The sequence below is a fragment of the Macrosteles quadrilineatus genome, unplaced genomic scaffold (assembly GCF_028750875.1).
Source record: "Macrosteles quadrilineatus isolate MER2022 unplaced genomic scaffold, UCM_ALF_1.0 Scaffold_2__2_contigs__length_208266976, whole genome shotgun sequence".
NCBI classification, from domain to species: domain Eukaryota; kingdom Metazoa; phylum Arthropoda; class Insecta; order Hemiptera; family Cicadellidae; genus Macrosteles; species Macrosteles quadrilineatus.
The window spans coordinates 164,440,747-164,454,138 of record NW_026542595.1 but is presented as its reverse complement, the minus strand read 5'-3'; the positions used below and the strand labels follow the sequence as shown (position 1 = coordinate 164,454,138).

The window sequence follows — 13,392 nt, the reverse complement described above, 5'->3', positions numbered from 1 at the left end:
TTGCGGCCGCGGGAGACAATGATGATGTCCCAATGTGAGTTCAAAGGATATTTAATATTTGCCGCAATCACCGAAGACAATGATGTTTTTTCAACAACGGTGGGATTTGTCTCAGATTTTCCCACGATCACGGAAGATGCTGATAACATTCCCTTGACTGTAGGAAAAATTCATTACCATACAGTAGTACAGTAGATTGAGCAGGCGGCAAACAGCTGTTTTACGGACTAATTCCATGTGTGGTAACTCAATTATAACACAGTAGTCTGGCAAAAAAGACACTTTTTTAAAACTTAACTTTTAATACTTTTAATTAAAATGGCGACCATACGAAGGTAGGTATTTTAAGCCAAGCATGAATAGCGATGAGTGTAGGATGAGCGGCGCGATCTTGTAACTTGTTATTTATTACTGACTAAGACCGACATGTTCCTTAGACTGGAATGTTAATTAATAGCCAATTAAAACTAAGGGACCTACAGTTCATAGTAGAAACCAAATCCCATTTTTGCCTTGTAATTTAAAAATTTGTCTAATTATCAGGATAGTACTGCGGATATTCGTAGTACTCACTAGTGCTTGACGTTAATCCACACCAGTGAGCATCGCATCCACAGATCATAAATATAAACATCATAAATATAAATATCCACAGTTTGTGACCTCCAAGTAGCTGGATTGCAAGACGACACCACAGTCCCAGTGAATAGATCTTTATGAGGAGAATACAATACCGCAAACTAGAACTCAAAATGGTAAAAAAAGACACCCCTTCAAAGATGTATTGAATTTGTAATACAAACACCACGTTACATGATTAGGTACACCATGTTGTTATTACAAAAATCCTAAAATTCAAGATATCTTTGAAGGGGACGGGTCTGGGCATTGTATTCCACTAATAGTAAAGTCCTTTTATTTTATAAGCATAATGCTTACATTTAAGATTTTCTTCTGACTTTCCCTGAGGTAGTAATCACTGAATAATGTATTAACTCAATAATAACTTTGTTCCATGTTTTGCAGCTTCGTCTTATCATCAAAATATTTACCTCTGTTCTGAGACTTTTACCCATCCTGTATTACTAGAGACAAGCTACTGTTTCGCAACTAGGTTGTTTTATTTGGTTAAATTAAACAAATACCCCAGCCGCAGCAAACCTGCAGACTAAGCGAATTTCAATTTTTTAAATTAGATTTTTGCTAGGCCCAATCTATTGCCATGAATTAGACACTTTCATATTTTAAGGGTACAAACAAAGGGGAAAAAAACAAAAATTTTGAAAATCTTAAAACCCTACTACATTACAATCTTATTACCTAGTATCACACAATCTTAGTGGTTCGCGAACTTAATCAAGTTTATCTAAGTATATATGAACAATCATACCAAATTTCATCAAAATTGGTCCAAAATTATGAAAGTCATTGTGTTTACAGACACACACACACACACAAATATATATAAAATAGATTTAAATATATGAAAATAGTGTTTTAGTCTCTAGGGACATAAAAATGAAAAAGTAAATCTAGATCTTTCTGTTCCGCCAACAATAATAGATTCTTTGCCACAGGGAAATTTCCTGAAACAAATAGTGGACATCAAATTGCCCACTTCAACAACTGGACGGAACTAACCTAAACATTATTGTCTTAAGCTATAATGATGAAGTGCTTATAATGATTCACAGATGAATAAATCTACGAGGAGATGTACTTAATGGTTTTATTTTAACTCTTAGAACAAACCTATAAAAATAAATAAGAAACAACTTTATATTAATTACACTACCTGTACCATGTACACGTGCTTCGCAACGGGAAGAAAAACCTGTTTCAAAATCATTGACATCGATTTGGAAAAAAAATCCATGAACAAACACCAAACTCCATGTGTATCATACTCCCTTAGTAGATTTATCATCCTTATGGAACAGTTGAAGCCAATGTTATATTTAGTTATATCTTTTTTTGTTATTTTAGTCATTTAATACCTCGTTTAAGCAAGGAAAATGGTCTAATTATAAACAATAACTTGTACCCTATACCTAACCAAGCAAACTACAACAATTAAATAAATTTATTCTCCATAAGAATAACATGAGAGTTTTTAATTACTTTTTTTACTCTATGTAACAATTCTTGAATATACAAAATTATTTGTTTTTGTAAGCTCTACATAATAGTGTAGAAAGAAATTGCAAAATTTTGTGTTTTGGGGTTCAAAAATGTGGAAAAACAATTTTCACTCCCTAAACATTCCCCATAGTCTGATAACCCATAGTCTGGTTTGCAAAGTTGTTTAAATAAACAAAATACAAACGTTTGTACCAAATTTAATTAAAATCAGATTATTTTCCCTTGAGTTATTCAACATTTATATATATTATAGGCTATATATTATCTATACTATCATAGAACTGAGGTGGTATATGTCTGTCTGTCTGGGCGGCTGTCACGACTAAAAAAATACTTAAACCAATATACAGTAGACTCCCTCTTATCCGGACACCTTTTAACCGGACATCGGTTTAACCGGACTACAATCGGCGGAAATGACATCTCTTTAACCGGACTAGATTGGCAGGAAGTGGGCGGTACTGAAACGACTGTTCTCGTGGGAAAGATTTGGAGATCAGTGATCACATGTCTAAATACAATTCTCTCCTAACTTTAAATCTAATATCACAGTAAACGGTCCGTTTTAATGAGTTTTTGGGGACGTCGGTTTAACAGGAAAAACTGTTATCCGCCTCTTGGTCCTGAGGAGTCCGGATAAGAGGGAGTCTACTGTAGCTAAAATTAACCACAAAGATGGTCCATGTATCTAGGATGGTCATCTAGAGGCCTATTCACTTCCTTGAGTTCCCCTCGGGCTTCACCCCGTGGATGTCTAAAGGTTTGAGGTGATGTTTTCAAAAGTAAATATTGATTGGTCTCCATGGCAGGATGAGAAAACTCATTATGTTTATTTTTTCCTTTGACATTTTAGTAAACAAGAAGAACTGTCAATGTTAATTTCACAATTTCAGACAGCTGATCCAATGAAATGAAATATAATATATATATATTTTACACAACTATGCGGTAGGATTATTTAATCTAAATCCATAGACTAAACAACACAAGTAGACTTCTCATCCCATTGTAAATTTCAAAACTTGTTTTTCGTGCCTAGTTCATGTCCTGTGACACTGATTACTAGTGTCGAAATTTTCAAGTTCACCAGCACACAAATGATAAGCAACCACCACCACCACAGTAAGAATCCAAGACAAAAAGCAATAAGGTAACTTGGACGCCGACTCCCTAGTCACTGTTGAAGAATAAGTTATTCTGGCAGTGTCAAACTTAAGTATTGACAGCACTGGTATCCAAGTCTGATATTGACCTTTGTGAATTTATTTTGTGTACGCCTGATAACATGTAGCGTCATTCACATAGTTTTATGACTTTAAAGTGACAAAAGCATAGAGAGGAACCTTAATGTGAAAAAATGAGAAACAATACAGTAAAAATTTGATAAAAGAGAAAAATATTATTTTACTTCAGCAGACCAACAGCAATGACAAATATTGCTGAAGAGTGTGGTGTTGACAAAGTTATATTTTGTCACTAAAACTATACTAGTCAACCGTCAAAATTAGCCTAGGCCTACCTTAATTATTTTGTTGGATTTTACTTCAGTTTTAGGCCTACTCTCGTCTTCTCCAGATTCCTCTCCGTTTGTTTTACCTAAAAATGTGTTTGTTAGTAAAAAATAAAAGGATTCACTGTTTAAGTATGCAATATTGTTAGTTACTACATAGGACAGGTTTTTAAATTACTTTTTGTTCAGCCAAAATACCATCGCCAGACATTTTATTAATTGAAAATGACTTGATACATAAATTTATTGGTTTTTAAATGTAGGTATTAAAAGTACATTAATTTACAAATACACATTAACCACTTCAGGCAACAATTTTGGCACATTATTAGGCCTAATTGTAAAACCCTGTACACCAACACATTTTAGATTTTGCTGGGACAAAATTGAGTCACAGACTAAATATAAAATAATAATACAAGATAGAAACAGGCAATTTATTTACAGACTTTCTTTGTTACAGTCAAGAATAAAGAAAGATTTTAAACAAAACAACCATAAACAATCTTGTCCAGTTGACGTCAACAAGTTGCAAAACCTCACTTTCCACCCCAGAGGCATTTTTTATTTAAAATACTTCAATCTTTTTAAACGGAAAAACCCTTCTTGTCACTCTTGTGTCGGAATTAAATTCGAGATAATAGTTATTTATCAATAACGTTTTATAAAGTTTGGTAATTAGCTTGCAATACTAACCTTTACCATTCGGGATAACCGATTCCGGCTCATAATTTGTTTTATTTTCAACAACATCTTCATTTGCTGATGTGGAACGAGTCTTTCTCGTCTTTTTTGGAGTTACAATGGTTTCTGTTGAACCCTCCATTTTTCAATGTTACACACTAAAATAGAAAAGAATGTCAAAATTCCACCCTCTAAGTGAAACCTATAATACCATTTCCAAACCATTTGAATAAGGGTACGCCCAACCAGAAAATGTCTTCTATTAAAGCATTAGTAATGATTGACAGTTTTGTGAAGTGAAAAGATGACAATAAAACTGTCAACACAAGCTACAATAAGTTGACCATAGATTCTGGAACAGTCCGAGATGCTTCCATAACTAATCTCCCTCCCACGCTTTAACCACAAAACCAGCTAGGCCTATAAAATTTCATTAAGGCACTTATTTACCAAAACTTAAAGGTTATTTATCACACTTGGAAATTCTTATTCTTCAGAATCTGAATAAACCTGACTATCACATTAGGCTCTTTTTATACTCTACGGCGCTCCCATAGAGCTACGTTTGATGGCGGGCGCCGATAATTTGTGCGGTGGCCAAATAGAATCAGTGGGGGTATTAGGACTACAAATTTAGGAATTTATATTCACCACGCCACTAGTGTTGATTATACCATAGTCTAAGTAGAATACAACACAAACTTCCTGTCATTGAGCCCCTTTGACATCCCTGAGCTTGTAGTCCTTAGATGAACAAACTCACAAATTTGGTCTAGATTTTATTTCGTGGATGAACTTTATTTCGTCAATGTTTACTTCAGTCATAGTTCTGTCATTTTGCAAACACAAACCTTGCAAACTGATGTTCTAATAAGAAAAACAAATCCTCCTATCACAATGAATTTTAAACAGAAAGTACACAAAAAGAACACAACATACAACAGAAAGTAAAATTTGGGAGGCAAGGCAGTACCATGTTGGGCTTGGAGTTTGTTTAATGATCAGATTGCAGCACTTGTATAAAAGCTGCCATATAACGCATTGTACCTAGAGGCCGCACGTTTCTGAGGCTCCTAAATGCGCCGTCGTGCATCTAGCCAGCCGCAGCAGCGTGCGGCGGCCGCCGCAGAGTATGAAAGCAACCATTTAAACTCAATGCACTTACAGGGGCGCAGGCAGCAGCGGCGTGCCACAGAGTATAAAAGTGGCCCTACTCAACTGTTTTAAGTTAAATTCAAAATTTACTAAATCAGGGTAGCTAGGAAAACTCACACTATCAAATTTAAAAATACCCCCGCCGCAGCAAACCTGCAGACTAAGCGAATTTCCATTTGACTGATTGGATTTACACTGAAATGTCTACTTAAAAATATAACATTCATTCCCTATTTAAATAGAATTAGTTTAACAAGTACTTAGGTTTGCTGCATCAGGGAGGGTAAAACTGTTTTTTTTTTTTTGTAAAATGTTAAAAGTTAGTAAGAAATAAAAACATTTTCCAAATTTGATCAAAATATGTTCATAAACAAGCAAACTACAACAGTTTACTTATTCTCCATAAGAATAACATGGGAATTTTAAATTTACAATTTTTTGGAATTTTCTCCGTAACCATTAGGCGCATATACACTTCAATATACTGAATTATTTGTTTTTTTAAGCTCTACAAAATGGTTTGGAAAGAAATTGCTAAATTTTATTTTTTTTTGGTCAAAAATGGGAAAAACCTATTTTTACCCCATAAAATCCCCCGTAAACCCCCGTTCCCATGGCCCGATCATGCTGGATCGCGAACTCGTTCGAATAAACGTAGGTTTACACGTTTGTACCAAATTTCATCAAAATCGGATCATTTTTGCTCGAGTTATCGTGCTAACGGACACATATATACATGTATATATAAATATATAAACATATAAATATATAAATATATATATATATGAATTTGAACGGATGGTGTTTTTGGCCTCTAGGGACCTCAAAACGAAAAAAAAAATCGGTCCCGCGTCCAGGCCTTACCATGAGTACTACGGTAATAGCTTATTCCCTATATGGGAAATTCGCTAAAATGCAAGGTGTGGCACTGGACTTGCATACATGTAGTTAGGAAAGAACGGGGATTTTGATTTTGGCATATTAAATTACTAGTGCCAACAAAAACATTATTTTTCCATAGTGATAAAAATTTAAAATACTGACAGATTTCACAGACTATGGTTAGATATGACCATTGAGTTGTATTATATTTACTTCGATAGATATGACATAGATCTCAAACTACTGGGACTTTAGGTTAACTTGTGTTGAATTGTTAATTCAAATTGACATAAATTGGCTCTTTGACTCCCATTTTTCTGACAAATATATGTCTCAACCGTAAAAAGAAGATATAAGTTACAGTTATCATCTACCACTGATATTTTTCTATACTTTTGCTTCAAAGAATCAAGAGGCCAGAAATAACCCTAGATGCATTGCTGCAAATATTTTCTAACAAAAAATGCTATACCTACGACGTAGGCCTATATAATTGACCAAACCTACGTGTTATAATAAATATATAAAGCCTTTCTAAATAGTCATAAGAAACAATTTAATACCATTCAGCAAAGCTTTGCTTTTCCACAACTAACATTTTAGATCTAAATTTGTTGTTAAAGTGAATCTCTTTAACTTTGTCTCCTGAGGTCTCAAAAAATGGGCCTAAACACCTCAAAAGAACCCTTGATGATTAATCCTAACAGTGTGAGTCCTTGGTAGCAAATGATAAAAGTTAACGATGGGCTTGGTCAGATGGCGTCATCATCCCAGGATCCGTGAACAGAAAATCAATAACAGGATTGCATCAGGAGGGTGGTGTTGTCTGGATGGGCTGCTCATAGCTTTCAACAACATAATCTACTCAATTCTACTCAATTCTACCGTTTCATTTGGTTTCAAATGTCAGATATAACACTGTACAAACAATAAAACTCATTTAAGTAGTTCTGTTTAATGCTAGGACTCACATAGAACATGGTTCAATTTCTGTAGTTTATACGGAAAATCCATTAAAGGAGTCAAAGTTACCTTTAAATAGTACCGGTTGTTTCAAATCCTAGGGTTAGCGTTAACAGTGATGTAAATATTAAAAAATATTATTAGCGAATTTCCCATATAGGGAATAAGCTATTACCGTAGTACTCATGGTAAGACCTGGACCCGGGACCGATTAATTTTTTTTGTTTTGAGGTCCCTAGAGGCCAAAAACACCATCCGTTTAAATTCATATATATATATATGTGTCCGTTAGCACGATAACTCAAGCAAAAATTATCCGATTTTGATTAAATTTGGTACAACCTTGTGATGATGTGGAGTAGTATGAGTGTAAATGAAGATACCTGGGCCCTATATATCTTCCTCTAACCACTACCAAATCACGCACATTCCCTGTCGTTACCCAACTCTATTGCATGGAAACTATCTAACTCGTCAAAGTGCACAATATTACCTTAGCTGCCTATCACAGCCAGCTTTTATGTTATTTAATATATCTAATTATAATATTTAGTGAATAGAGAAATAAATATATATATCTGGACTTATTCTAATTCGTGAAAAGTAACTAGATTTAGCAAATGTGAATTCTAAATTTGTGATATTGATTGCCAGACCACGACCATTCGAGAACCTAATAAAATTACATAATTAAATTAAATTAAGTTTGCCCTGGCCTACACCCTTCCCCAACGCCTATATCTATTAGCTAGACATCCTTATACTACTACTTATCCGGTCTAGTTGTACGGTTGCAGGTCGACACACTACTCCTGTTCTACTCTCATCGCGCGTGCTTGCCAGGCCGACTGCGCGCGCAACCGTATCACGTGACTTGCGCTACCTATTGTCTTGTAGCGAGTCACTACAACCTACATTTATTTGAACGAGTTCGCGAACTAGCATGGTCGGACTATAGGAACGGGGGTTTATGGGGGGTTTTATGGGGTAAAAATAGATTTTTCCCATTGTTGACCCTAAAACACAGAATTTTGCAATTTCTTTTCATACCATTTTGTAGAGCATAAAAAAAACAAGTAATTTAGTATATTGAAGCGTTATTGTGCGCCTAATGGTTACGGAGAAAATTCCAAAAAACTGTAAATTTAAAATCCCCATGTTATTCTTATGAAGGATAAGTCAACTGTTGTAGTTTGCTTGTTTATGAACATATTTTGATCGAATTTGGAAAATACATTGTGAGGTACCAAATTTTTAGGGGGGTTAAAACGTATTGCTAGTCAACAAACACCATCACTTACCCGATTTTTATCCACAACATCCTACTCCTAGGCCTATGTGTTGGCCATAGCTTGGGCTATGGGCCAAAGAACGTAGGCCTACTTTTACTAACAGTGAAGTACACAAACACATCCACAACTACATATTTATTCACAATAGCACTCTTTTTCACCATACAAAGTTAAACCGACCGATTTTACAAGTATTTATCACCGACGACGACGACATAACCTAAAGCTGGTGTTTGTTGATTGACGATGACAGACGATAACTAGACCGAATCCCCAATCAGCTGTTGGCTAGTTTCCAAAATCGCCACCGCAGCGCTTGAGCCGCGGCCGAGGAAATCGGGATTTGAGCCGGACAAGGATTATTCGCTGTTTGACCACCGACTAGCTCGCACGAGTCACGAATACAACAACGACACTACGATATTATTACGAAGGTTAGCTACCATGCCTACTAGTTAGGCCCCTTTTTACGTTTTACATTATTTCTGTTTTATCTTGCACATACTTAACTTATTATACCTTTTCGTTTTCTTAATATTCCGTTTCGAATTATCTAAATTTAATATCTTAACTTGAGTCTTGACCTGCCAGTTCCTGCCTGCCAGTGACTAGCGGTGGCTATCGTTTATTTAATTTTAATTAATTAGTTTCGAAATTACGATTTCTCCGTTCGCTTAACAAATAATTATCACGTCTAAATTATATCTCGTTTTCGCTGTTTTAATACCCCGAGACTTGTCGTCTAAGTTCTAAACCCCGTCTTTGGCGGGTGAAAGAATCAAGTCTTGGAAGCAGCTGATTTGAACAATCAAACAGCTACGAATATTCATATTAAATCTATTTTAAATCATCCCACGATAAAATTCTCCATTCGATAATATTAATTAGGCCCGACGACTCTGTAGGAATTGCTTTTTACATTAGATTTGATTTTATTATTTACCAACGTATTTAGCCAAATAGTTTATAGTTTAAAACGAGTATTTATATCACATTGGCATAAGATTGGATACTCGTCGGCCCTACAGAGTCATTATAAAAGTTAGGCAAAATTCTCCAAAACACGTTAGCGAAGGTGAGGATGAAATAGCTCCTACTGAGCGTCTGCAGGATTTCCTGAGCGCATCTAGAGCTCTGAGCCTTCGATTAAATTTTAATAAATTGATCAGTCAAAGCTGTGACAACTTCGTATCGACCCCTGGATTTTTATCGGCTCCTTCTGAGCACTCCGGGGAAGAAATTTGAGTGTGGCCGGTTCTAGGGTAGGCCTAGACTGACTTGGTGAATACTAGTTTATTCCCCCCCCTAGAATTTTGCATCACAACATTAATTTCTTACTAAACTATTAACATAAAAAAACCACCTTTTTACCGTCCCTGTTGCAGCAAACTTAAGTAGTCGTTAAACTAATTCTATTTAAATAGGGAATAAATATGATATTTTTAAGGAGGCATTTTAGTGTAACTCCTATCAGGCTAATGGAAATTTGTTTAGTTTGCAGGTTTGCTGCGGCGGGGGCATTTTTTTATTTGACCTGATAGCTAAGTTAATAAAAAAACTGATTAAAATTTCACCCTACATTTGTTTGATTTAAAATTATTTTGAATACCTACTTATTCCTATACAAATTTCATCAAAATATACCATAAAAAGCACACTACAAATAGTAGGCCTAAATTTATTCTCCATAAAAAAACATGGTAGTTTTAAAATTAAAGTTTTTTTAACTATCAGACCTACAATAACGCTGTACTAAACTATTATTGTTTTTTAAACTAACTACAGAATGCTTATAGAAAGTAAAGGCAAAATATTATGTTATTGAGGGTAAAACTAAAAAAAAAACAATTATAAAACCCGGTCCCCATAGTCTAATCAAGCTGGTTCAAGAACTTATTAGAATTAACATAGGTTTACTTGTTTGTACCAAATTTAATCAAAATCAGATGATTTAAAAAACCAGGTGTATTAGAGAGGATGGAGTTTTGAGCCTCTGAGGACATCAAAACAAAAAAGTAAAGCGATCCAGTGTCCAGGTCATACTATGAGACCATGGTGATGGCTTAATATGTAGCACATTCACTAAAATGGTTTTTAGTTTTTTAATATTAGTAAACTTCAATGAAATTATGTCCAAAATTTATTGTATTTTAGGAAATTCTCAGTTAATGATTTGTGAATCACAAAATTAATTAAATAAGTTTCAAGCAATTTGTTTTTGTTAGGCTGACATTTTTCCTTCTCGCTGCAAATGATATGATCTAGCCTATTCAGTAATTAATTAAGAGTAGATCTAGTTTTCCAATTTGCAACAGCGAAGTGATAGTCGACAGCCAAAAATATCCGTGGAACTAAATCAGATCCAAACAATATATTCCTTCGTCTAGACTTTTTGTCATAATAGGCCTATTCGCAACAGCACATCTCCAATTCTTGTGAAAGAACTACAATATTGAAGAGATTAGCAGAGAAAATGGGTAAAAATACCTTTGTGTCACCTTGAATATGAAAATAGAACTAATTTTAGGTGAATACCCATGTTCACAATTTACAAAGCAAAATTGTCCTTGGTTACAAAAAGTGATTTTTCAAGGTAGGTACCTGATTTTGGTTGAGTGCTAGTTTTATAGACAAAATGTGTGTTTTTTTACTGCTTGGCTCAACATATGACCCTTATTAATACATAATTCTGTAAGCTGAAAAGGTGCTTATATGTGTCTTAATGAAGTGATGTATCAAATTTTTAATATTGGTTACTGGCACATGTATTATATTTTTTTCAAATATTAAATAATAGGCAGACAACAGACAGGGCACGTGCTGATGCGGTGTGATGACGCTGAGTCTGAATATTCATCACTTAATATTAACTGTTTAGAATTAGGTACTATCACTCAATTCTCTGATTTTTACAGCAATAATAATCTTGGTGGGGGAAATAATTTGTCTTTATTTCAAACAAACATACGTAGTTATAACAAAAATTTTGATGAATTGTTAATCTATTTAAATATATTTATTCACAATATAGATGTAATTGTGTTGACAGAATGCTGGCTTGGGGAGGGTGGGGTGGGAACCGGTTTGGAGGGATTTGACCTGTTTCAGACTGACACACAACGCAACCAAAATGACGGTGTTATTGTTTACATACACAAACGACTTTCTGCTACTGCTACACAAATTACACTTGGTGATGTTTACGGACTTGGTTTAAACTTTACCTTAAATGCCAGACCATTTCACATTCTTGCTACTTACCGGACTTTTGACAGCAATCCCGACAGTTTTATTTATGAGGTAGATCGATATTTTAATGCGATCAATAAAGACTTTACATGCATTTTTTTGGGTGACATCAACTTAGACTTACTGAAGAGAGACATGTTGATTGACAAATACTTAGATTGTTTAGTTGGGTGTGGTTTCACTCAGTACATTGACAAACCTACTAGAGTTACAGGTGTTTCGGCGAGCTGTCTGGATCACATTTTTGTTAAATACAGAAACGTTTGTGAAATTAAATCTGCTGTGATTCAGACGGCTGTGACGGATCACTACAGCACTGGACTTAAGATCACTGTTGCCACTACACAACCCAACACTCCACAATGCTCCACACCCACACATACTTATCTTGACCATCAACTACTCACTCATCTACTTACACATTCAAACTGGGCTCCTGTTGTCACCTGTAATCAGGACGTTAATTCCTGCTCCAGCCACTTCAATACAACAGTAGTAAACTGCATTAATTCAGCCACAAAGATCTCGAAAAATTCAACATCTAGACTTAATAAAATCAAACCTTGGATAACTATAGACTTGGTTAGGCAAATTAGGATACGAGATAAATTAAGTAAACGAGTAAAAAAACAGCCTTTTAATAATGTGTTAATAGATCATTTCATCAATTTTAAACAAACTCTTAACAGTAACTTAAAGCGTACAAAACGCAATTATTATAGGTCAAAACTAAATGAATGTAATAATAATCCTAAAAAATTCTGGGGAATAATTAATGAGTTGTCAGGTAGAATAAATAAAAAAGATTCATTTCCAATTGAAAAAGCTGTACCTGGCGGTTCTGCCATTACCTCAACCTTATGTGAAGAGGTGGCTGGAGATTTTAATAACTTTTTTGCAAACGTTGGAAAGGAGCTGGCTGATTCAATTGATCCTACCGATGTCCCAGTTTTGAACGACAATGACTTTCGACTGAACTGTACTTTCGACTTACAAACGATCAACGGACTTGACTTGCAACGTTACGTTCACGGTTTACGGGGAGGGTCAGCGCCGGGCTGTGATGGTGTCTCGGCCGATGTCTTGAAAAGTAATTTTAATGTACTATGTGACCCCTTACTTCATATTATCAACCACAGCATCATTTCTGGTGTTTTCCCTGATTGCTATAAGCTATCGAAAGTATTTCCTTTACACAAATCTAACGATTTCATCAACAAAAACAATTATCGCCCTTTATCTCTACTTAGTGTCTTTGCTAAAATAATAGAAAAAATAGTAAAGGATCAAATGGTATCCTATCTTCAAACCAATGACATCCTCAGTGAGCGTCAGTACGGGTTTCGTAGAGATAAAAATATTTCGGATGCTTTGTTCGATATAAATAGAGAACTTAATCGCGTTATCTCAGATAAAAATCACCCAATGTTAATATTTCTCGATCTTAAAAAAGCATTTGATTCTGTTGATCGTACAAAATTGTTGATTAAAATGGAATTACTGGGAATAAGAGGC

The 13,392-nt window shown here is 34.9% G+C and overlaps 1 protein-coding gene across 2 annotated transcripts in view; it reads right to left on the bottom strand.

Annotated features, from left to right (window-relative positions):
• LOC128985973 (uncharacterized) overlaps positions 1-13,392 on the bottom strand; it is a 119,503-nt gene that overhangs the window by 89,156 nt on the left and 16,955 nt on the right. For both annotated transcript variants that reach the window (XM_054405997.1, XM_054406002.1), the window contains exons 2-3: positions 4,349-4,494; positions 3,662-3,738 (exon numbers count right to left, since the gene is read on the bottom strand). In XM_054405997.1, coding sequence (XP_054261972.1) covers positions 3,662-3,738; positions 4,349-4,478 — 207 coding nt within the window. In that variant the 5' untranslated portion in view covers positions 4,479-4,494. The remainder of the gene's footprint in view (positions 1-3,661; positions 3,739-4,348; positions 4,495-13,392) is intronic.